At 41.6% G+C, this 19,431-nt stretch overlaps 1 protein-coding gene across 2 annotated transcripts; it reads right to left on the bottom strand.

Annotated features, from left to right (window-relative positions):
- Window positions 1-1,439: 1,439 nt before the first annotated feature.
- skic8 (SKI8 subunit of superkiller complex) lies at window positions 1,440-19,431 on the bottom strand. 2 transcript variants are annotated; one of them, XM_023984827.2, is made up of 11 exons: window positions 19,240-19,431; window positions 19,017-19,063; window positions 13,205-13,232; window positions 12,951-13,056; window positions 12,690-12,862; window positions 11,500-11,648; window positions 8,010-8,103; window positions 7,365-7,458; window positions 3,266-3,358; window positions 2,856-2,934; window positions 1,440-1,941 (listed from the first exon to the last, which is right to left on the bottom strand). In XM_023984827.2, the coding sequence occupies exons 2-11, from the start codon at window positions 19,026-19,028 to the stop codon at window positions 1,852-1,854; spliced, it is 918 nt and encodes a 305-aa protein (XP_023840595.1). In that variant the 5' UTR covers window positions 19,029-19,063; window positions 19,240-19,431; the 3' UTR covers window positions 1,440-1,851. The 2 variants fall into 2 exon arrangements, with proteins under 2 accessions (XP_023840595.1, XP_023840596.1); XM_023984828.2 differs by having other exon boundaries at window positions 19,199-19,310.

Here is a 19,431-nt window from a genome sequence, read left to right as displayed (position 1 = left end):
TTTTAGTTCATGAAATTAACCTTGTTTGTAAGCATTCACGCATTATGAATTTGCCCATCTGCTCATACCTTCCTCAAATATGAGTGGCGATATTTGGCACCATGCTCAGTTGTGAAGTATACCCATGTTAACTGGATAGGGTGTTATTTCTTCAATGAGATAGCAACAATTTCAGGTCACAACTGTGTTTTGGATAAAGTAAATAGATTTAAGTTATTTTAACTTGATGGAAAATGTCAAATACTGTCACAGCACACCCACCCAGCCTTTAAGTTTCTCCTAATGCTTAGCAAAAAATCATAACTCATGAATTTGAATTGCAAGGTCATTGACAGTTTGTACAATAAATTGGACTTCACACTTTCAGGACCAGGCCTACTTGTGTAACAACCCTACAGTGTGCCTGAAGCTGATTTGATCCTCAATGTTACACCAATTGCCATTAACCCCTAGATTTATCATCACTGCCACTCCTAAAAATGTTACATTCTTAAAATAAACATTTGTGATGGTAACATTTGTGTAAAATGAAATGACTAAAATCAGATAGTATGTAGAAAAGATAATGGACATATTGTAAAATAACATCTTTGAGAACTAATCACCAAAATAAAGAGCGTAAGGGAGAATCAAATTACAAACATCATGGTATGGAGCCCCCATTGACTCAAACATAAAATCAACCAGGTAACATAACACTGCATAAGCTATGACAATGTGTAGAATTGCAGGAAATTAACTTACATTTTATCTGCACCCTAAACTTTCAGCCTGCGACCGTGCCAAATTGCCACCTAACACCAATTTTTTTCTTCTAGTAAAAACCTTGTWGTGCCAATGTATATTAGCATTTCATACTTTGGGGGTTTTCAATGAGGTAAATGCGGATGGGAAAYCCCATGCTTCAGTCTAATAAATTAAAGCCTACTCTGGTGCATCAGTTGGGGATACATTTAATCATCTTTCTACAAAAATATAATCTCATGTGGCTGCATGCCCACGGACCCTCCCCAGGTAAAGGAAAAAAATTCCGGGGGAAACTTTTCKGTGCCACCTTAACATGGGCAGTTGGGCAAAGTGCAAATGTGTCCATTTATGTTGCAGTTTTCTTAACTTTGGAATAGGAATTAATTCTATATGCAGTACTGATTTTTGGTCACAGGATGGAGCACTGGTTTGCAAGACCTTCTTGAGCATGTAATGTAATAGGATAACTAACTRTAGCCTTGGTGCAAGCCTGAGATGGAAGTTCATGCTGATTGAAATGTGTGCTTCCTCACTTTTCACAGAAATCCTGTGTACAGTAATTGTTTGTGGAAACATCTGCTGTATTTTAATTTGYGGGGACATTAATTTAGATCTACTGCAAATGTTGAAAAGTTAAATGAATAAATATTGCACCGGTAGGAAGGAATATTAACTCAAATTAGTTGGGAAAATGAAAATACAAAAAATCCTTTATTTGGAGTACAACAAAAGGAGGGCAAGGTATAGTGAAGTGCAAAATAATCAATGACATTGAACCTCCCACAATCATTTTTGATTGCAGTTTAGCTCTGGCTCAGTGGAGCAACCATGGGCTGTTCTGACTGAGCTAGGCCATAGGTGCATCTCAATAGTCTAAATGGACTTCCTCTCCTCACCTTCCATCTCCATGAGAAGGAGCAGGGCTTGTGAATGTGAATTTTCAAATCAGTGCAGATGAGAGGAAGGAGAGCAAGTCAGAATATTGAGCTGCACCATAAGTAGGATGAGCCAGGCAAGATAAGCTGTGGTACTCTTACTAGAGYGCCAGTATTCAGGCTGCCTGGTCTGCAGCTGGGAGAGGTGGTAGGAATGAGAGCTGGTGCATCACATGGGACAATCATAGATATGGATGGCCCGGTCATCTCCAACAGATACGATCTTAGAACCTGTGCCGTTGTATTTCACACTCCACACCTAGGGGGGAAAAAAGCAGACGACAAGACTTGAACAACATGCAAGGCAGCAGTTAAGTGTAAAAACAGTGGCAGAGTTGGAAAAACACACCATGTCCCTTAAAATACTCTAGGCATTTCAAAACCAGTTCAGAATGCAGGTGTACTACTGCACCATCAAATGTATTCAGACAAGTTTTCAGATCTTACTGTTCTGTAAAAAAAAAAAGCATCCTTTGAAATGATTAAATGATGGTGGGACAACCAAGGGATGTTCTTTCATCAATAATCCATTCGACCTCTGAAAAGCAAGAAGAGCTCCTCTGTCTATTGTGACCAGTCGGAACGAGAGATACTGCTACAAAAGAGAGATGATTTTAATCAGCTGCTTTTGTCCATATCACTCTCTTGACTTCCTAGCAGCTTTCATTCAGACAGAGGCTAAAAATGGAAAGCAGACCAGACACTCAACTGCCTCTGATCTCTCCTCAGAGCAATGTCTGTAAATGTGTAGCTTTCTTCCAGAGATGATTAAGCCTCCCTACAGGCGTCTGCAGTGGAGATCTAACGACAGCTCGGATTATTCAGTCTGCCAACGCTGAGACATAACAGAAAGACAGGAGGGGGCATAGTAGGACAACAGCCACATCAATTCCCATATTCTTTTGAGTGGCCAGCCACAATAACACCGAAGGGGGCAAGAGATGAGTGTACTGTATTGTATATGGCTGTTAGACCCAATAATATTATTAATCCCTTCCCTCATTTTCTTTCTTTTGTGATCAGACTGTAGGTGAAAATAATATGGCGGATTAAGGCTATGAGTCCTGTTCACCCAATCCATAATACGATCGAGCATGCACTTTATGGATTGTAAAACGAGAAGTGCTTTCTMAACAAAATGTACGCCGTTGGGAGTTGACTGAATGTTCTCACCTGGTCCTGATGGTCGAAGAAYGTGTTGACACACACCCTGGAGCTGGCGTCCCAAACCTTTACACTCTTGTCTGAGGAACTGAGAGGAGCAAAGACAAAAGTAATTTTGTCATCCCAAAGATTCATAACACTTCTTGGCGTCACACCTGTCATTTGTAGTMTATAGACTCTAGCCCTTAAAATCTGAATGTGCGTGAAAAAAACAACTTGTTGGAACATTTTGGAAATAGGACCTCTTCCTTCTCCCATCATTGACTTTATCACTGATTTTACATAACTGGAATGGTGAAAGAAATGCGAGTGACAATAATTTGGCACCTGCCATTATTAAATCACATCAAATATGATCTAGGAACTTACTATTAAAAACCAAAACAGTTACTGACTTAAGACAAGCACACACACTTTACCTGGACACAAAATGCGTGTCGTCAGGGGAGAAAGCTACGTTGAGGACCCAGGACGCGTGGCCACTCAGAGTGCCTGCCAACTTGGCATGCTGCCTGTAAAACAACATTTTCCAAGTGTTAATAAAATACATACACTACATGACCAAAAGTATGTGGACATGTGCTCGTCGAACATCTCATTCCAAATCATATGGAGTTGGTCCCCCCTTTGCTGCTATAACAGCCTCCACCCTTCTGGGAAAAATTTACTCCAAATCAGTGGTATTCATTGCGCGGCCCGAATGAGCCCTTAATTTGCGGCTCACGGTAATTTTCCTATTTCCCATTCATAATACATAAATGATACAATTTCAATTCAATGTGTTTGATGCAGGCCTGAATCACTTAATTTAATGAATATATATATTGTACTCTGGACAGCAGATAGATGGCAGTATAGCGCAGCTGTTGAACAGAAAGGCTGAAATAGAATGCAACTGCTCAACTACAGCGACCGACACACATCAGTTTGCTACTAGCTAATTTTGCAGTCTGGTTGACATGGATCGATTTATTGTCAAAAAGAAACGTAAATCTATTGACAATAAAATGAGGGAAGAGCCGGAGAACAACATGACAGCTATGAACAAACAACCACCGGGGAGAACCTGGAAAATCAAGAAGATGGCAGCGGGGAAATGTAGCTAGCCCATGTGGCTCCGGTGGCTAAGAGAAGGATATGGTTGAGTCAAGAAAACAAAGTTCCAAGAGAAATGGACAAACAAGTAATTTTTTTGTAACGCATGATGGGACCAGCTCTAGGAAGTGTCTTGGTAGTTGCAAACTTCTTCCATTTAAGAATGATGGACACCACTGTGTTCTTGGGGGCCGTCAATGCTGCAGAAATGTTTTGGTACCCTTCCCCAGATCTGTGCTTCGTTCGAAACAATCCTGTCTTGTTTTTGCGCTTCGTTTTTGCTCTGAAATGCACTATCAACTGTGGGACCTTATATAGACAGGTGTGTGCCTTTCCATCAATTGAATTTACCACAGGTGGACTCCAATCAAGTTGTAGAAACATCTCAAGGGTGATCAATGGAAACTGAGTACTTAAATAAGGTATGTTTCTTTATTTGAAATAAATTTGCAAACATGTCTAAAAACCTGTTTTCGCTTCTTCATTATGAGGTATTGTGTGTGGATTGATGAGGGAAAAAATGAATTTGACCTATTTTAGAATAAGGCTGTAACATAAAATGTGGAAAAAGTGAAGGGGTCTGAATACTTTCCGATGCACTGTATAGTGTATACACTGGCACCACCTGTAGCTTTTGGGTGAATTTTGGTGATTATCTGGGTCTAGGGTTAAAAGGGGAGGGTATATTACAAAACTTTTGAATTTTACCATTAAACTACCGGAATTTGTGACTTTCAACGTTATGGGAATTTTATCAGGTGACATCTAGTGGCCTTGTTGGGCCCTTCAGATTTCCACAGGTGTCTAATTATCTCATTTAAATATGGGCCTCCCGGGTGGCGCAGTGGTCTAGGGCTAGCTGTGCCACCAGAGACTCTGGGTTYGCGCCCAGTCTCTGTCGCAGCCGGCCGCGACCGGGAGGTCCATGGGGCAACGCACCATTGGCCTAGCGTCGTCCGGGTTAGGCCGGTAGGGATATCCTTGTCTCATCGCGCACTAGCGACTCCTGTGGCGGGCCGGGCGCAGTGCACGCTAACCAGGTCGCCAGGTGCACGGTGTTTCCTCCGACACATTGGTGCGGCTGGCTTCCGGGTTGGATGCGCGCTGTGTTAACTTCTTATGGCTGCAGGGGCAGTATTGAGTAGCTTGGATGAAAGGTGCCCAAAGTAAACGGCCTGCTCCTCAGTCCCAGTTACTAATATATTAATATTATTATTATTATTGGATAGAAAACACTCTGACGTTTCTAAAACCGTTTGAATTATGTCTGTGAGTATAACATAACTCATATGGCAGGCAAAAACCTGAGAAAAAATCCAAACAGGAAGTGAAAATTCTGAGGTTGGTCGAGTTTCAACCAAGATCCCATTGAAATCACAGCGAGATATGAATGAGTATTCACTTCCTACGGCTTCCACTAGATGTCAACAGTCTGTAGAACTGTCTGATGACTCTGTTGTGAAGGGGGTCCGAAGGAGACAGGATTGAGTCACCACTGCCATGAGGTGAACATTCTTTGACCACGCGCGCTCACATGAGAGGCAGCTCCGTTCCATCGCTCATCTGAAGTCAATGTAATTCTCCGGTTGGAACGTTATTCAAGATTTATTTTAACAACATTCTAAAGATTGATTCAATACATCGTTTGACATGTTTCTACTGACTGTTACGGAACTTTTGGACATTGTCACGTTTTAGTGAACTTTGGAATTGTTTACCAAACGTGCTAATTGGACATAAATAACGGACATTATCAAACAAATCAAGCATTTATTGTGGACCTGGGATTCCTGGGAGTGCATTCTGATGAARATCATCAAAGGGAATATTTATCATGTAATTTCTGGTTTCTGTTGATTCCAACATGGCGGCTAATTTGACTATTGTTCTGAGCTCCGTCTCAGATTATTGCATGGTTTGCTTTTTCCGTAAAGTTTTTTTTAAATCTGACATATCTATAATTCCATGTGTATACTTGTATTATCATCTACATTTATGATGAGTATTTCTATTGAAATACTATGCACTATCACTGGATGTTTTTGGGAACTAGTGAATGTAACGTGCCAATGTAAACTCAGATTTTTTTTATATAAATATGAACTTTATCAAACAAAACATACATGTATTGTGTAACATGAAGTCCTATGAGTGTCATCTGATGAAGATCATCAAAGGTTAGTGATTCATTTTATCTCTATTTTTGCTTTTTGTGACTGCTATCTTTCGCTGGAAAAATGGCTGTGCTTATTGTGGTTTGGTGTGACCTAACATAATTGTTTGTAGTGCTTTCGCTGAAAAGCATATTTGAAATCGGACACTTTGGTGGGATTAACAACAAGATTACCTTTAAAATGGTATAAGACACATGTATGTCTGAGGAATTTTAATTATGAGATTTCTGTTGTTTTGAATTTGGCACCCTGCACTTTCACTGGCTGTTGTCATATCATCCGTTACCGGGATTGCAGCCATAAGAAGTTAAGAAGCAGTGCGGCTTGGTTGAGTTGTGTTTCGGAGGACGCATGGCTTTCGACCTTCGTCTCTCCCGAGCCCGTACGGGAGTTGTAGCGATGAGACAAGATAGTAACTACTAACAATTGGATACCACGAAATTGGGGAGATAAGGGGGTAAAATTCAACCAAAAAAAAGTTAATATTTTAAAATAGAATAACAAAGTTATAAATTATCATCAATTTAGCGTATACCATTGGTGTTTAATGAGGGTTTCCGCATATTTACACATTTATTTTACTATGTTTTTGTTGTCAGTGTTTTTGCTCCAAACTGGTGGCAGTTGTGGAAAAAGTTGGAAGAGTAAATTGAAAATAATGCCATTGTTGATTAGATGCTTTTTTYATTAATTAGGCTATTTTATCTTGAACCATTTCATTAATTAGGCTATTTTATCTTGAACCATATGGTCTAGCCACTAGAAACTTATAGACAATATAATACTAACTTTTTTATGTATAAATGAACAAAAAGTTACCAAAGATTGCCATATTACCGGTAGCTTTGCAACCATATGTGTCAGTTAATACTTTTTTTCAAATAATTACATGTTTTCCAAAAAAGGAGCGTGATAGCAACAGCAACACCCACTGTTGAGGTCTGAAAAGATCTGACAAACTTTGGGGTGATTTTAGGGTGAGCCATCACTGGAAGTCAGCGTGGACCTGAGCGACATAATGTAATTTGACATTTCAATTGGATCTCAAAGAGAACCACCAAGATTTAGAAAGTTGTTTCAAATATATCCCCAATATTCAATTCATGGATACATTGMCTTGAACACAAAGCAATACAGCCATGCATTTTTTACTTGTTTGGAACAGTCTGTAGGATTCTTATTCTACACCACAATACCCTAAAATGAGAGCAGGCGAGTCAGATGGCCATTAACTCCCCAGTGAACTTACACGTCATAAATCTTGATGTAGCCATCATCTGAGGCTGTGACTAAGAGCTGTGAGTCTGGAGAGAACGTCAGCGATCTGATAGGCATGGCGTGACCTACAGAGAGGGGGAGACAGCATGCTCGATTAAAACACACACAGCTTGTCTTCAGTGCTGACAATTCGTGAGAGCTATACCCCTTCAATATGAAGAYGCATGACATTGTCCATTGTTGATTGAGTCACATAGCAGCCAGTGAAATGTTTTACTAACCAGGTTTCCATCCAACCTTTTTATGAGAGTAAAGTACTTAACAAATGTTGACAAAACAAAATACGCAAAAGGTGGGATCTTTTTGTGCCGGTAAAATTAATTTATGCGAGAAATGACCAAAACACCTTTATGTGCAAATATTGATATAATAACCATAGGCGTAAACTTGTAATCACGCAATGGTATATTATCCCACTACGACCCAGGAAAGCATTAAGTTTAATAGGCTACAGATTAAATAAATTGTAATGAACTTCACTGGGTGTTGAAAGTGCACAGTGATGTGCTTGATGCTGCTTTCCAATAAATAACAAGGGTCTTATTCTGGTGACATGACGACTGGTGCTTGGCTGTGGGAGAAAGTGGTTGAGGGACACAGAGGCCAGAGAATGTACCTTCCAGCGTATGGAGTAGTTTCCCAGTGGCAATGTCAAAGATGTTAATGATTCCATCTATAGCTCCACTGGCCAAGTACTTTCCGTCTGGACTCTGGAAAAAAGATAGGAAAAAATACAATTCAAGTATTTCTGATAGTTATAAAGCTTGTTTTGAGCAGTTGTATTTGAACGTTTAACTAGATGTTATTGATGTAATCATGGGGGAAATGTGGGATAAAAACTATGAACCACTGCCAGCTGAAGAAGTGAATTCATTAAAAATCGGGAACATTTGATAGTTGCAGCACTGACAATTCTTTAAAGGCTGTGGCTCCGACTTTTCTCAACCTTTCTTCCCGAGCACTAAAGGTCCCGAAGCTTCTGCGCATGTGCGTAAGATGTTCTACGCATGTTTCTTTACCTCTACTATACACACATTTGTTGTGTCCTTTCCTTCACATTTCGCACTGTCAATCGTGACTGATAGTTTTACCGGTGAAATAACTATGAAGCATCTCTATACCAACCATTTGATCTCAGTCTCAATATGGATTTAGATCGAGTTATAGTGTCGTTTCGAAGTAGTTGAATGATGTAAAGTGAGCGAAATTCAGAGCAGATGGTGTTAAACTGTAGCTAGCCTACCGGTGTATTCTCATCGACAGGGCTGTAGTAGAGCAGGTAGAGAGAGTCAAGTTCCTTGATGTCCACATGACCCAAACACACGGCCCGATATGGCAACTCCTCGGCATCCGACCGCAAGGTGCTACAGATGGTAGTGCGTACGGCCAAGCACATCACTGGGGCCAAGCTTCCTGCAATCCAACACCTCTATACCAGGCAGTGTCAGAGGCCCTAAAAATTGTCAGACTCCAGCCACCCTAGTCAGACTGKTCTCTCTGCTACCGCACGGCAAGCAGTATCGGGCACCAAGTCTAGGTCCAAAAGGCTCCTTAACAGTTTCTAACCCCAAGCCATAAGACTGCTGAACAGCTAATCAAATGGCTACATTAACTATTTGCATTGACCCCCCCCCCCTTTTTTATGCTGCTAGTCACTTTACCTCTACCTACATGTACATATTACCTCAATTACCGCGAAAAATTTGGGATTTGTCTTACTGTAACATACTACGCTATTATATTCAGTTCTGTTATGTAGAATATTATGATCTTGCAGACATTGATTCAGCTTTGATCTAACTTTATTAAACAAGCACCATTTGCCAGAGTAGCCTGTTCCCTACTACTTAAAGTAGAGCATAAACATGCGCAGAACATGATCCGCACATGTGCATGAGCTTCGGGACCTTCAGGGCTCTGAAAAAAAGGTCAGAGAAAAGTAAGATCAGCAGCAACTCAGTTCTTTAAAATGTTAGGTTACTTGTGTAACCCTGGTTTTATGGGATAAGCAAGGTGGGTCACAAGCTTGAAGTATCCAATTACAGTGTCAGAGACACAGGTAAAGTGGCGAATGAAGTGAGTCCCTCTCCTTCATAAAGGGAGCCACTCGCCCGCCAACTGGTTATTCTCGAGCGTGCCTCTTCCTTGCGCTCTTGCAAGCAGAGAAAAGCAGTGACAGCTCACTTGTATTCTCATAGAACCGGGGTTACTCAAGTAACCCAAACATTAGGAACACCTGCTCTTTCCATGACAGACTGACTTGTTTGTGAGAGAGACACCTTTCCACAGCGGGGCCATATTAGTGTGTAGCAAACTGTTCGGACGCTACAGACAGAAGTTGGCAGATCAGCTGTAAGTCCCAAGATGCTTTTTTTTGGGGTGGGGGGGGGGGGGGGGTCATATGAGCAAAACGGAGAACACCATCGTGTTCGTGAGAGTCATCTTTCCATAGAAGGGTCATAATAGTTTGGACGCTACAGACGTTTTCACGTATAAACCGATTTTCGTGACGTCTCATTCTCTGACAAACACCGCTCTAGCTCTGCCACCTTTCACCGTGGATGCGGCGGAACCGGGGGAAGCGGGTGATAATATTTTAAGTTCTGGGCATTTTTTCCCAGTCCCACAAATTGCCCCCCCCCCCCAAAAAAAAAACACCTATGCCAAGCCCTCATTCTGTCACTCAGAAACTTACTGCAGTGTCTGCCTGCCAGCTGTAAATCTTTGCCAGTGGGTGTGCGTAGGCTACCTGCCCCTCCCTTCTGAAGCATAGCTTACTATAGCCTACTGACAATGTGAATGTTAAGTGTAATTCAGAAGAGATGTTTAAAGAAGAATGGATTGACTTTTTCAATACTAGTTAAGGATACTAAAGTCATCACGTTTCACATTGGATTTATTAACTTCAAAAAAAAGTAAATGTGTTTTTTTAACTTAGAGCTGCTCTGCAAACAAACTTGTTAGATAGCTAGCTAACATTTTCACTGGTTCAACGTTAAACCAACTGGGAAGTTCAAAGACATTCAAAGTTCCATAGAAGCTGCTCCTCTGTAGTATAATTCAGTGGGCCTAACTCAGATAATACATGTCATAGAAGATACCAGAGCTTCAAGGCACGCTTCCTCCATCCTCTCTCCTCACTCTAAAAATGGCCATTGATTATCGCCACCTGACACTGACTGTCAAAGCTGACTGCATACCTATATAAATGTAGGTGCATGACGTTAATGACACCACGTCAAATTTTGCGCTACACTTGCAACACAGCATTCCTAACCCACAATCCTGCTGTGTGGATCAGTCAACAAGCAGTCAGCAAGTCCAGCAGTGATTTGAAAGAGTAAGAACATTTCAGCGAGACAACTCAAAGGCGAAATCCATTAACGCCAAGATAATGGGATTCATTGCCCTTGACAATCAACTGTTCTCTGTCGTGGGTGATGTTGGCATTCGCCGACTGGTCGAGCACCGGTACACACTACCAAGTGCGCTATTTTTCAGATGTTGCCCTACCAGAGTTACACAGTAATAGCGTCACAACTGACATTTGGACCAGCGATATCAGCCCCATGAGCATGCTGAGTCTGACAGCACAGTGGGTCGTTGAGGATTGCATGTTCATGATTGTGCTGGTTGTCATACCGCTGCTGCCATTTCAATGGCATTTGAGAACATGTTTGAAACATGAACACACTAGCTAGCTCCATTCGAACTGACTCGATAAATAAGCTCATCAACTGCACCTGCAGCAGACGTGATACCCTCGGTCATGGCATTGAAACGCCTGCTCAACAAAACTGCCGACACAGGCTGTGAACAAGCGATTYGGTGGCATTCTCTCTTTACTGTGTCACCACCATGCTCGATGCTATGTACAAGGACCGCTACTTCGATGCAGACAAAAAAAACAGGGTTTATGTGAAATGTTACATACACAGCTGGACAAGATGTGTTGTTAAACTAGCGAACACTGTAAGTGTGAAAAATGTGTGTGTGTGTGTGTGTGTGGGGACCTATAATATGTATTTTGAGTGAACACTTGTTCTATTGTAATAATCAGTAAAATTTCCCACAATAAACATAATTCAATCTTGACTGTATCTTACGTAGGCTATACTCAGTATGAATTTCCCTCTGGTGTCCAAAGAGTACTCCTTCTTGCCGCTTTCAACCCCAAAGATGTTGACCTTTCCAAGATGGCTTCCTGTGGCAATGTATTTGGAGTCTGGGGAGAAGGCTACTGTCCATGCATCAACTGGAATGAGACAAAATACCCTTCATTACATTACTGAATACAGAAAACCACAGAGAGAAAACATAAGGGTGACATTGAAGCCCACAGAAGTAAAAGCCAGGACACTTCTGCGCTACTTTGTTTCTCCTTAAGCTGTTCTATTGGAACGACGAGAGAAACAGAATAAAGGTGTGACCCTTGAGGATACTGTACAGTGTGAACAGCACTTAAGTAAAAATACTTTAAGGTACTACTTAAGTAGTTTTTGGGGGTATCTGTACTGTATTATTTATATTTTGGAAAACTTTTACTTCACTACATTCCTAAAGAAAATAATGTAGTTTTTACTCCATACATTTTCTCTGACACCCAAAAGTACTCTCTACATTTTAAATGCTTAGCAGGACAGAAACATTGTCCAATTCACGCACTTAAAAGAGACAATCCCTGGTTATCCCTACTGCCTCATCTGGCGGACTCACTAAACACACGTTTTATTTGGGAAAAGGGATACCTAGTCAGTTGTACAACTGAATGCGTTCAACTAAAATGTGTCTACCGCATTTAACCCAACCCCTCAATCAGAGAGAGGAGCGGAGGGCTGCCACCACTGGTGAACAGACACAGGGTTAGTCAGCTCAGCAGGCTTTATAACCAATTTATTGAGTTATAACTCCTATGGCTATGGCCTGAACTACAATTAGTCAACAACTAAAACAAATCATACACAACTGCAGAGGGGAATATGTCTTGTGTCAATAGCTTTGGCTGCAAGTTTGTCGGTCGTGATCACTCAGTTGAGCCATGTGAGCCTTGTACAGGGTGGCAGCTTGACAAAACCTGACCCTATGAACCACATTTGAGCATAGTACTTCAACTTCAATGTTGAAGATCATGGTTGGGGTCAATCCCAAATCATGAAAAAATAACTGAATGGGCTTTTTCAATTCATGGAGTTTACATGAATTTCCTGAATGAAAATGGCATTGTCCCCAGCCTTTGCTGCTACACATGCCCTCGCCGGACATAATGTGGCTGAAAAGCCACCAGACAATGTCCTACCTGGGCCCGCATCCATGGACTTGATCTGCTTGCCGAACTCAAGGTCCCAGAGGCGTATGTGGGCATCCAGCGAGCTGGAGGCTGCTATGGCTCCGTTGGGACTGACGTCCACTGAGACTATACCCAGCTGGTGGCCCTCCAGGGTCCACTGCAGCTCCAGCTTTTCGTCTGACCTGAGTGGCAAGAGAGAGAACAGAGCAGTCAACTTAGTGTAGACCGACCGTACTGGCTCAATTCAATTCAAAATATGCAGTGTATTACCATTTCCAGACTTTCACCATGTCGTCCAGAGAGCCAGTGACTATTGTCTCCAATCCATCCCGCTCACTTCTACCCCACGCAGCAGTCCAGATGGCATCGTCGTGGGCTGTGGGCAAACACACATATTAGACACACCAAAAATGGAATTACAAGGTGTCAAATGACATTCCATTTAAAGGAAAATAGTCATTTAAATATGTAATGAGTCTGTAACAGGGGGGTTAATATTGAGGATGAGTTAAGACAAAACTCACCATGTTCTTGCTTGAACAGAATACTGTACTGGAAAGAAAATAAATTGATATTGAATCACGCACAGGTAGCTTTCACAACTCATTATGTGATCACCTTACATGGCTTCCCCCTACCCGAAACAGAATCTGGGTTTACAGGAGACATTGAATATGGCGATTCTTTTAAGCCCAGGCAGCTGCCATTCACCAGCTTAAAAATACACTCAGTACTTAAAAAATAATGGAGTTTCGCTAAGCAACTATTGTCCTTACTTCCGGTATGTTCTTCAAAAACAAGGTCTAAATCCACCGGCAATAAAATCACTCATTACTGCAATTACTGATCCAGCAGCAGGAAAGGTCAGATTTTATCCAGAGAGGAAGAGGCAAAGCCAAAATAAGCCCAATGCGTTTCTATAGCCTTCACGCTTTTGGGACAACTCATTGTTAGGGCGGAGACATGAGCAYCAACACATATATACATGCAGGCATATGCAGTACCAGTCAGAAGTTGACACCTACTCATTCCAAGGTTTTTCTTTACTTTTACTATTTTCTTCATCGTAAAATAATAGTGAAGACATCAAAACTATGAACCAACTCATATGGAATCACGTAGTAACCAAAAAAAGAAGAAGTGTTGAATCAAAATACATTTTATATTTGAGATTCTTCAAAGTAGCCACCCTTAACAGCTTTGCGCACACTTGGCATTCTCTCAACCAGCTTCATGAGGTCGTCACCTGGAATGCATTTCAATTAACAGGTGTGCCTTGTACCGTGTCTTTTTAAATGATTTTAAAAATGTAACCTTTATTTAAATAGGCAAGTCAGTTAAGAACAAATTCTTAATTACAATGACGGCCTACCGGGGAACAGTGGGTTAACTGCCTTGTTCAGGGGCAGAACGACAGATTTTTACCTTGTCAGCTCGGGAATTCGATCAAGCAACCTTTCGGTTTTCGGTTACTGGCCTAATGCTCTAACCACTGTGTTTGACTGTTATTTTTGAAAAAAATGACATACCACATTCAATTATTATGCAATTAATCATATAACAATTAATTAAGTAGTAATCTGGGGCACCACGGGAAAAGTTATTTAACAAGTTACTATCTCCCGACTAAACAAGATATTTCTCTCTTACGTCAGTCAATTAATTCTTATTTATCTTCAGTCTCATTCGGAATGTTGCAAAACTCTTGGATATCTGCATGAACCCTAGCATAAATTATGAATCTGCGATATACAAATGGGTTAATTATTGATTTACTAACTACACATAATTACATAAACACAAACAGAATAGCTTGCACATTGATTACTACACAATGCAATGAAAAGTCCCTAGTGGACAAAACTGATATGACAGCTTGTTACACAAAATGCCGGATTCAAAACAGAGGGAAAGGGAGAGACAGGAATTCCATCAACGTACATACAGCTGATAACTATGCTCATGGAAATGCGAATACTTAGCTAATGAACGGCCGCTCTTTCGAAATAATTGCAATGTACATATTTACGTGTGTATGTCTTTGCTGTCTCTCCGTTTAAAACGCTCGATCCATCTATGGGGAGTAATTCGACAGAAAGTCGAGAACGGATCTTCCAGAGGAAGTGTTCGTTAGAATGGRTCTTTGAACGTACCACCCGGTGGTTCTCGGTCAAGTTTACCAGACTAAAGTACTTAAACAGCTGCAGACTGAATGTTCCTGTGTAGTCATCTCCTTCTTAGTTTCTAACCATTTCAACGTGCAGCCACTCTCCACGTTTTTCTGGTCTCATAGAGTCTGACCATTTATGACAACCGGTTCAACACCGTCCGCCTGCTTGATCTCTAGTCTTGTAGTTTTCTTAACCATTTGTACCGTATTCAGCTGACGCTGCACGTAACTGGTCTATAGAGTTMTTCAGCGGGTCCTTTTAAACACTTGGGGGAAAAGGCCGTTCCATTATGTTTGGCATAATGTTTGTGCTCACATGGGCGTGGTTACTGAATGGATAAACTTTACATGAAAACCATTTTCTCATTTAGAAGGCCAAGATCACATTTCACCTCACAAATAGTTTAATATTTAATCCTACAAGTTCCACAACATTTGGATGTAAACCTGATAACTGGGAAATATATACACAGAGATACATTTATGTTGTTATACCGTCCTTAATGAGATCCCAAAACAACAACTGAGCTGACAATTGTTCTTTATGTACCCACGGACCCTTCCAACTGTTTGGATTACAGAAATATATTTTGATGTTACCATACTGCAACTCTCGCTCTGTTGTAACAAAGGGATTTTTAACTTCCATTTCTGCAGAGTGGGAGAGAGTGTTTTCAGTATTTACAACAGTCATGAAACGGCCAACTTCACCCCTCTGCGGGAGAGAGAGGGCGCTGTAGAGCGGACCAACTGTAACCCGAATCTTCAGATCTTCACTGGAGTCATGACACTTGTTAAAAGTTATTTTGTGGAATTTCTTTCCTTCTTAATGCGTTTGAGCCAATCAGTTGTGTTCTGACAAGGTAGGGGTAGTATACAGAAGATAGCCCTATTTGGTAAAATACCAAGTCCATATTATGGCAAGAATAGCTCAAATAAGCAAAGAGAAACAGTCCATCACTACTTTAAGACATGAAGGTCAGACAATACGGAAAATTAAGAATTTCGAAACTTTCTGAGTAGGCAACATTTCTGGGACCTTTTATTTCTGCTCATGAAACCAACATTTCACGTTGCGTTCATATTTTTGTTCAGTGTAGCTTCTTCCGGTTTGATGCAGTCCAAGACARGCACTACGTAATCATATTTTATGGTGAATAACCTAGCTATGGCAGCTATTAGTCTACTAGAGCGCAAGTCGGCTTGTTTGGTTGCCATTTCTCCCTCCCTGGTCCCCATGTCACGCGCTCACAGTAGGGCCAATCGCYGTCTGCTAGAGCTGCACCTCTCTCCCTCTCACGCTTTAACAGCGCTGGTTAATAAAAAGTAGCTTAAAATTACTTTTCTGCTGCTTCCCTTACTTGGATCGGATCAGACCATGTCTAGCTCTGACCAGGTCAATATGTAACGAGACTAGTTGTATTCGGGTCCGCTCGGAACGGGTCTCTATATTAAAAAAAATATATACAGTATATCAGAAATGTGAGTACACCCCTCACATTTTTGTAAATATTTGAGTATATCTTTTCATGTGACAACACTGAAGAAATGACACTTTGCTACAATGTAAAGTAGTGAGTGTACAGCTTGTATAACAGTGTAAATTTGCTGTACCCTCAAAATAACTCAACACACAGCCATTAATGTCTAAACCGCTGGCAACAAAAGTGAGTACACCCCTAAGTGAAAATGTCCAAATTGGGTCCAAAGTGTCAATATTTTGTGTGGCCACCATCATTTTCCAGCACTGCCTTAACCCTCTTGGGCATGGAGTTCACCAGAGCTTCACAGGTTGCCACTGGAGTCCTCTTCCACTCCTCCATGACGACATCACGGAGCTGATGGATGTTAGAGACCTTGCACTCCTCCACCTTCTGTTTGAGGATGCCCCACAGATGCTCAATAGGGTTTAGGTCTGGAGACATGCTTGGCCAGTCCATCACCTTTACCCTCAGCTTCTTTAGCAAGGCAGTGGTGGTCTTGGAGGTGTGTTTGGGGTCGTTATCATGTTGGAATACTGCCCTGCGGCCCAGTCTCTGAAGGGAGGGGATCATGCTCTGCTTCAGTATGTCACAGTACATGTTGGCATTCATGGTTCCCTCAATGAACTGTAGCTCCCCAGTGCCGGCAGCACTCATGCAGCCCCAGACCATGACATTCCCACCACCATGCTTGACTGTAGAAAAGACACACTTGTCTTTGTACTCCTCACCTGGTTGCCGCCAGACACGCTTGACACCATCTGAACCAAATACGTTTATCTTGGTCTCATCAGACCACAGGACATGGTTCCAGTAATCCATGTCCTTAGTCTGCTTGTCTTCAGCAAACTGTTTGCGGGCTTTCTTGTGCATCATCTTTAGAAGAGGCTTCCTTCTGGGACGACAGCCATGCAGACCAATTTGAYGCAGTGTACGRCGTATGGTCTGAGCACTGACAGGCTGACCCCCCACCCCTTCAACCTCTGCAGCAATGCTGGCAGCACTCATACTTCTATTTCCCAAAGACAACCTCTGGATATGACGCTGAGCACGTGCACTCAACTTCTTTAGTCGACCATGGCGAGGCCTGTTCTGAGTGGAACCTGTCCAGTTAAACCGCTGTATGGTCTTGGTCACCGTGCTGCAGCTCAGTTTCAGGGTCTTGGCAATCTTCTTATAGCCCAGGCCATCTTTATGTAGAGCAACAATTCTTTTTTTCMGATCCTCAAGAGAGTTCTTTGCCATGAGGTGCCATGTTGAACTTCCAGTGACCAGTCAGTATGAGGGAGTGTGAGAGCGATGACACCAAATTTAACACACCTGCTCCCCATTCACACCTGAGACCTTGTAACACTAACGAGTCACATGACACCGGGGAGGGAAAATGGCTAATTGGGCCCAATTTKGACATTTTCACTTAGGGGTGTACTCACTTTTGTTGCCAGCGGTTTAGACATTAATGGCTGTGTGTTGAGTTATTTTGAGGGGACAGCAAATGTACACTGTTATACAAGTTGTACCCTCACTACTTTACATTGTAGCAAAGTGTCATTTCTTCAGTGTTGTCACATGAAAAGTGATACTCAAATATTTACACAAATGTGAGGGGTGTACTCACTTTTGTGATATACTGTATATTTAGGCATATCAGGTTCGAGTGGGAATGCCCCAGGTTAATTTCAGAACGGATCCAAAACTCTTATCCTCAGCATCATTCAGGCGGAGATAACATTCCAATTAGTCAATGGGTATCGTTGGAATGCAAGCCGCATATCCTGAGTGCCTGCTGTTGTAAATTTGAAACTGATCACCACACAGCCCCAATACCCCGACAGTCATACAGGAAGGATACTGGCCTTGTCGCTGCATCTATCCCAGAATTGTGCAGCTACCTGGACAGCTAACCTCCATTAAATGGTATTATGGCAGCCATATTGGATTTTGGACACCATATTGGATTTAAGGCTAAATCCATGGTGGTCCTAAAGAGAATCTGTGGCCCTTGACCCAATTACAAGAGTATGGGCCAAAGATACAAAATCGTTCAAGGAACCTTGGACACAAATTCCGATGTCAGAGCCCACTGTGGCTAGATTATACTAGCCACAACAATAAAAACATGTAACTGTATGCATCTTTGTCAGATAGGATGATACAGCACTGAATGAAAGCAAATTTGACTTGGAAAGTTGTCTATTATATTAGCTACCAAAAAGTAAAGCTTACATTCTTCATAAATATTCAATAACTTTTGCACAACCATCCATTTCATAAAATGGGCGACATTAGGGATGTGAAAAAACATGGATGTGTTTTGTTCTACCTCGGGTAGGGGTATCTCACTAGCCTATTTTGACATTATTAAACTTGGAAATGCTGGTGAATGGCTGCTTCATGTGCTTAAAATGAAAACCGCCATATTCAACGTCTTCTGTAAATTCAGATTTTGGTTCACCCCCAGAGACTTACTGAGAGAATGAATGAACCTGACAATGTCTGAAACAGACACATTCATGTTGATTTCAGCACGCCTGTATGTTTTTTACTCGCAAGATTAGCCAAGCAGATAACTGTTAGCTAGCTACCTAAAACAACAGAACATTACAGACCTAGGAAGTAACGTTAGCTAACTTAGCAACCTACTAACCTTGGCTTTGGCTAACGTTAGCTAATTATTTCACTTACTTGAGTGCTCATGGTTGTTCGTTAAATCTTGCAAGTAGTTTTACGTCCTGAAAGTCAAATAATTCACATAACGTTAGCTAAGTAAAGTTAGCTAGCTAAATAGCTATTTCTCTATCTGGCAAAGCTAGCTAACGTTATAGCTACTCCAGAAATGCAGAAAAAAATATAATAAATTAGAACACCTGGATATTGCTGAAAGATGCATATTAATTAGTGATGTTACGTTTGATACTGGAGCTCCAAGGCAAGCGTCGAAATCACGAAGCAGCCAACTTCGAAGCGCTGTTCTTCTTCTTCGGTGGGGTTTATCGGCGGTTGGTATCCAACGTTATGGTGCATTACCGCCACGTACTGTACTGAAGTGTGGGCCAGAGGCAGGTAGAAACTAAATCTTACTTGTCAGCCACGATGCTCT

Source organism: Salvelinus sp. IW2-2015, linkage group LG4q.1:29 (assembly GCF_002910315.2).
Source record: "Salvelinus sp. IW2-2015 linkage group LG4q.1:29, ASM291031v2, whole genome shotgun sequence".
NCBI lineage: Eukaryota > Metazoa > Chordata > Actinopteri > Salmoniformes > Salmonidae > Salvelinus > Salvelinus sp. IW2-2015.
This window is presented reverse-complemented; position numbering and strand designations above follow the sequence as displayed.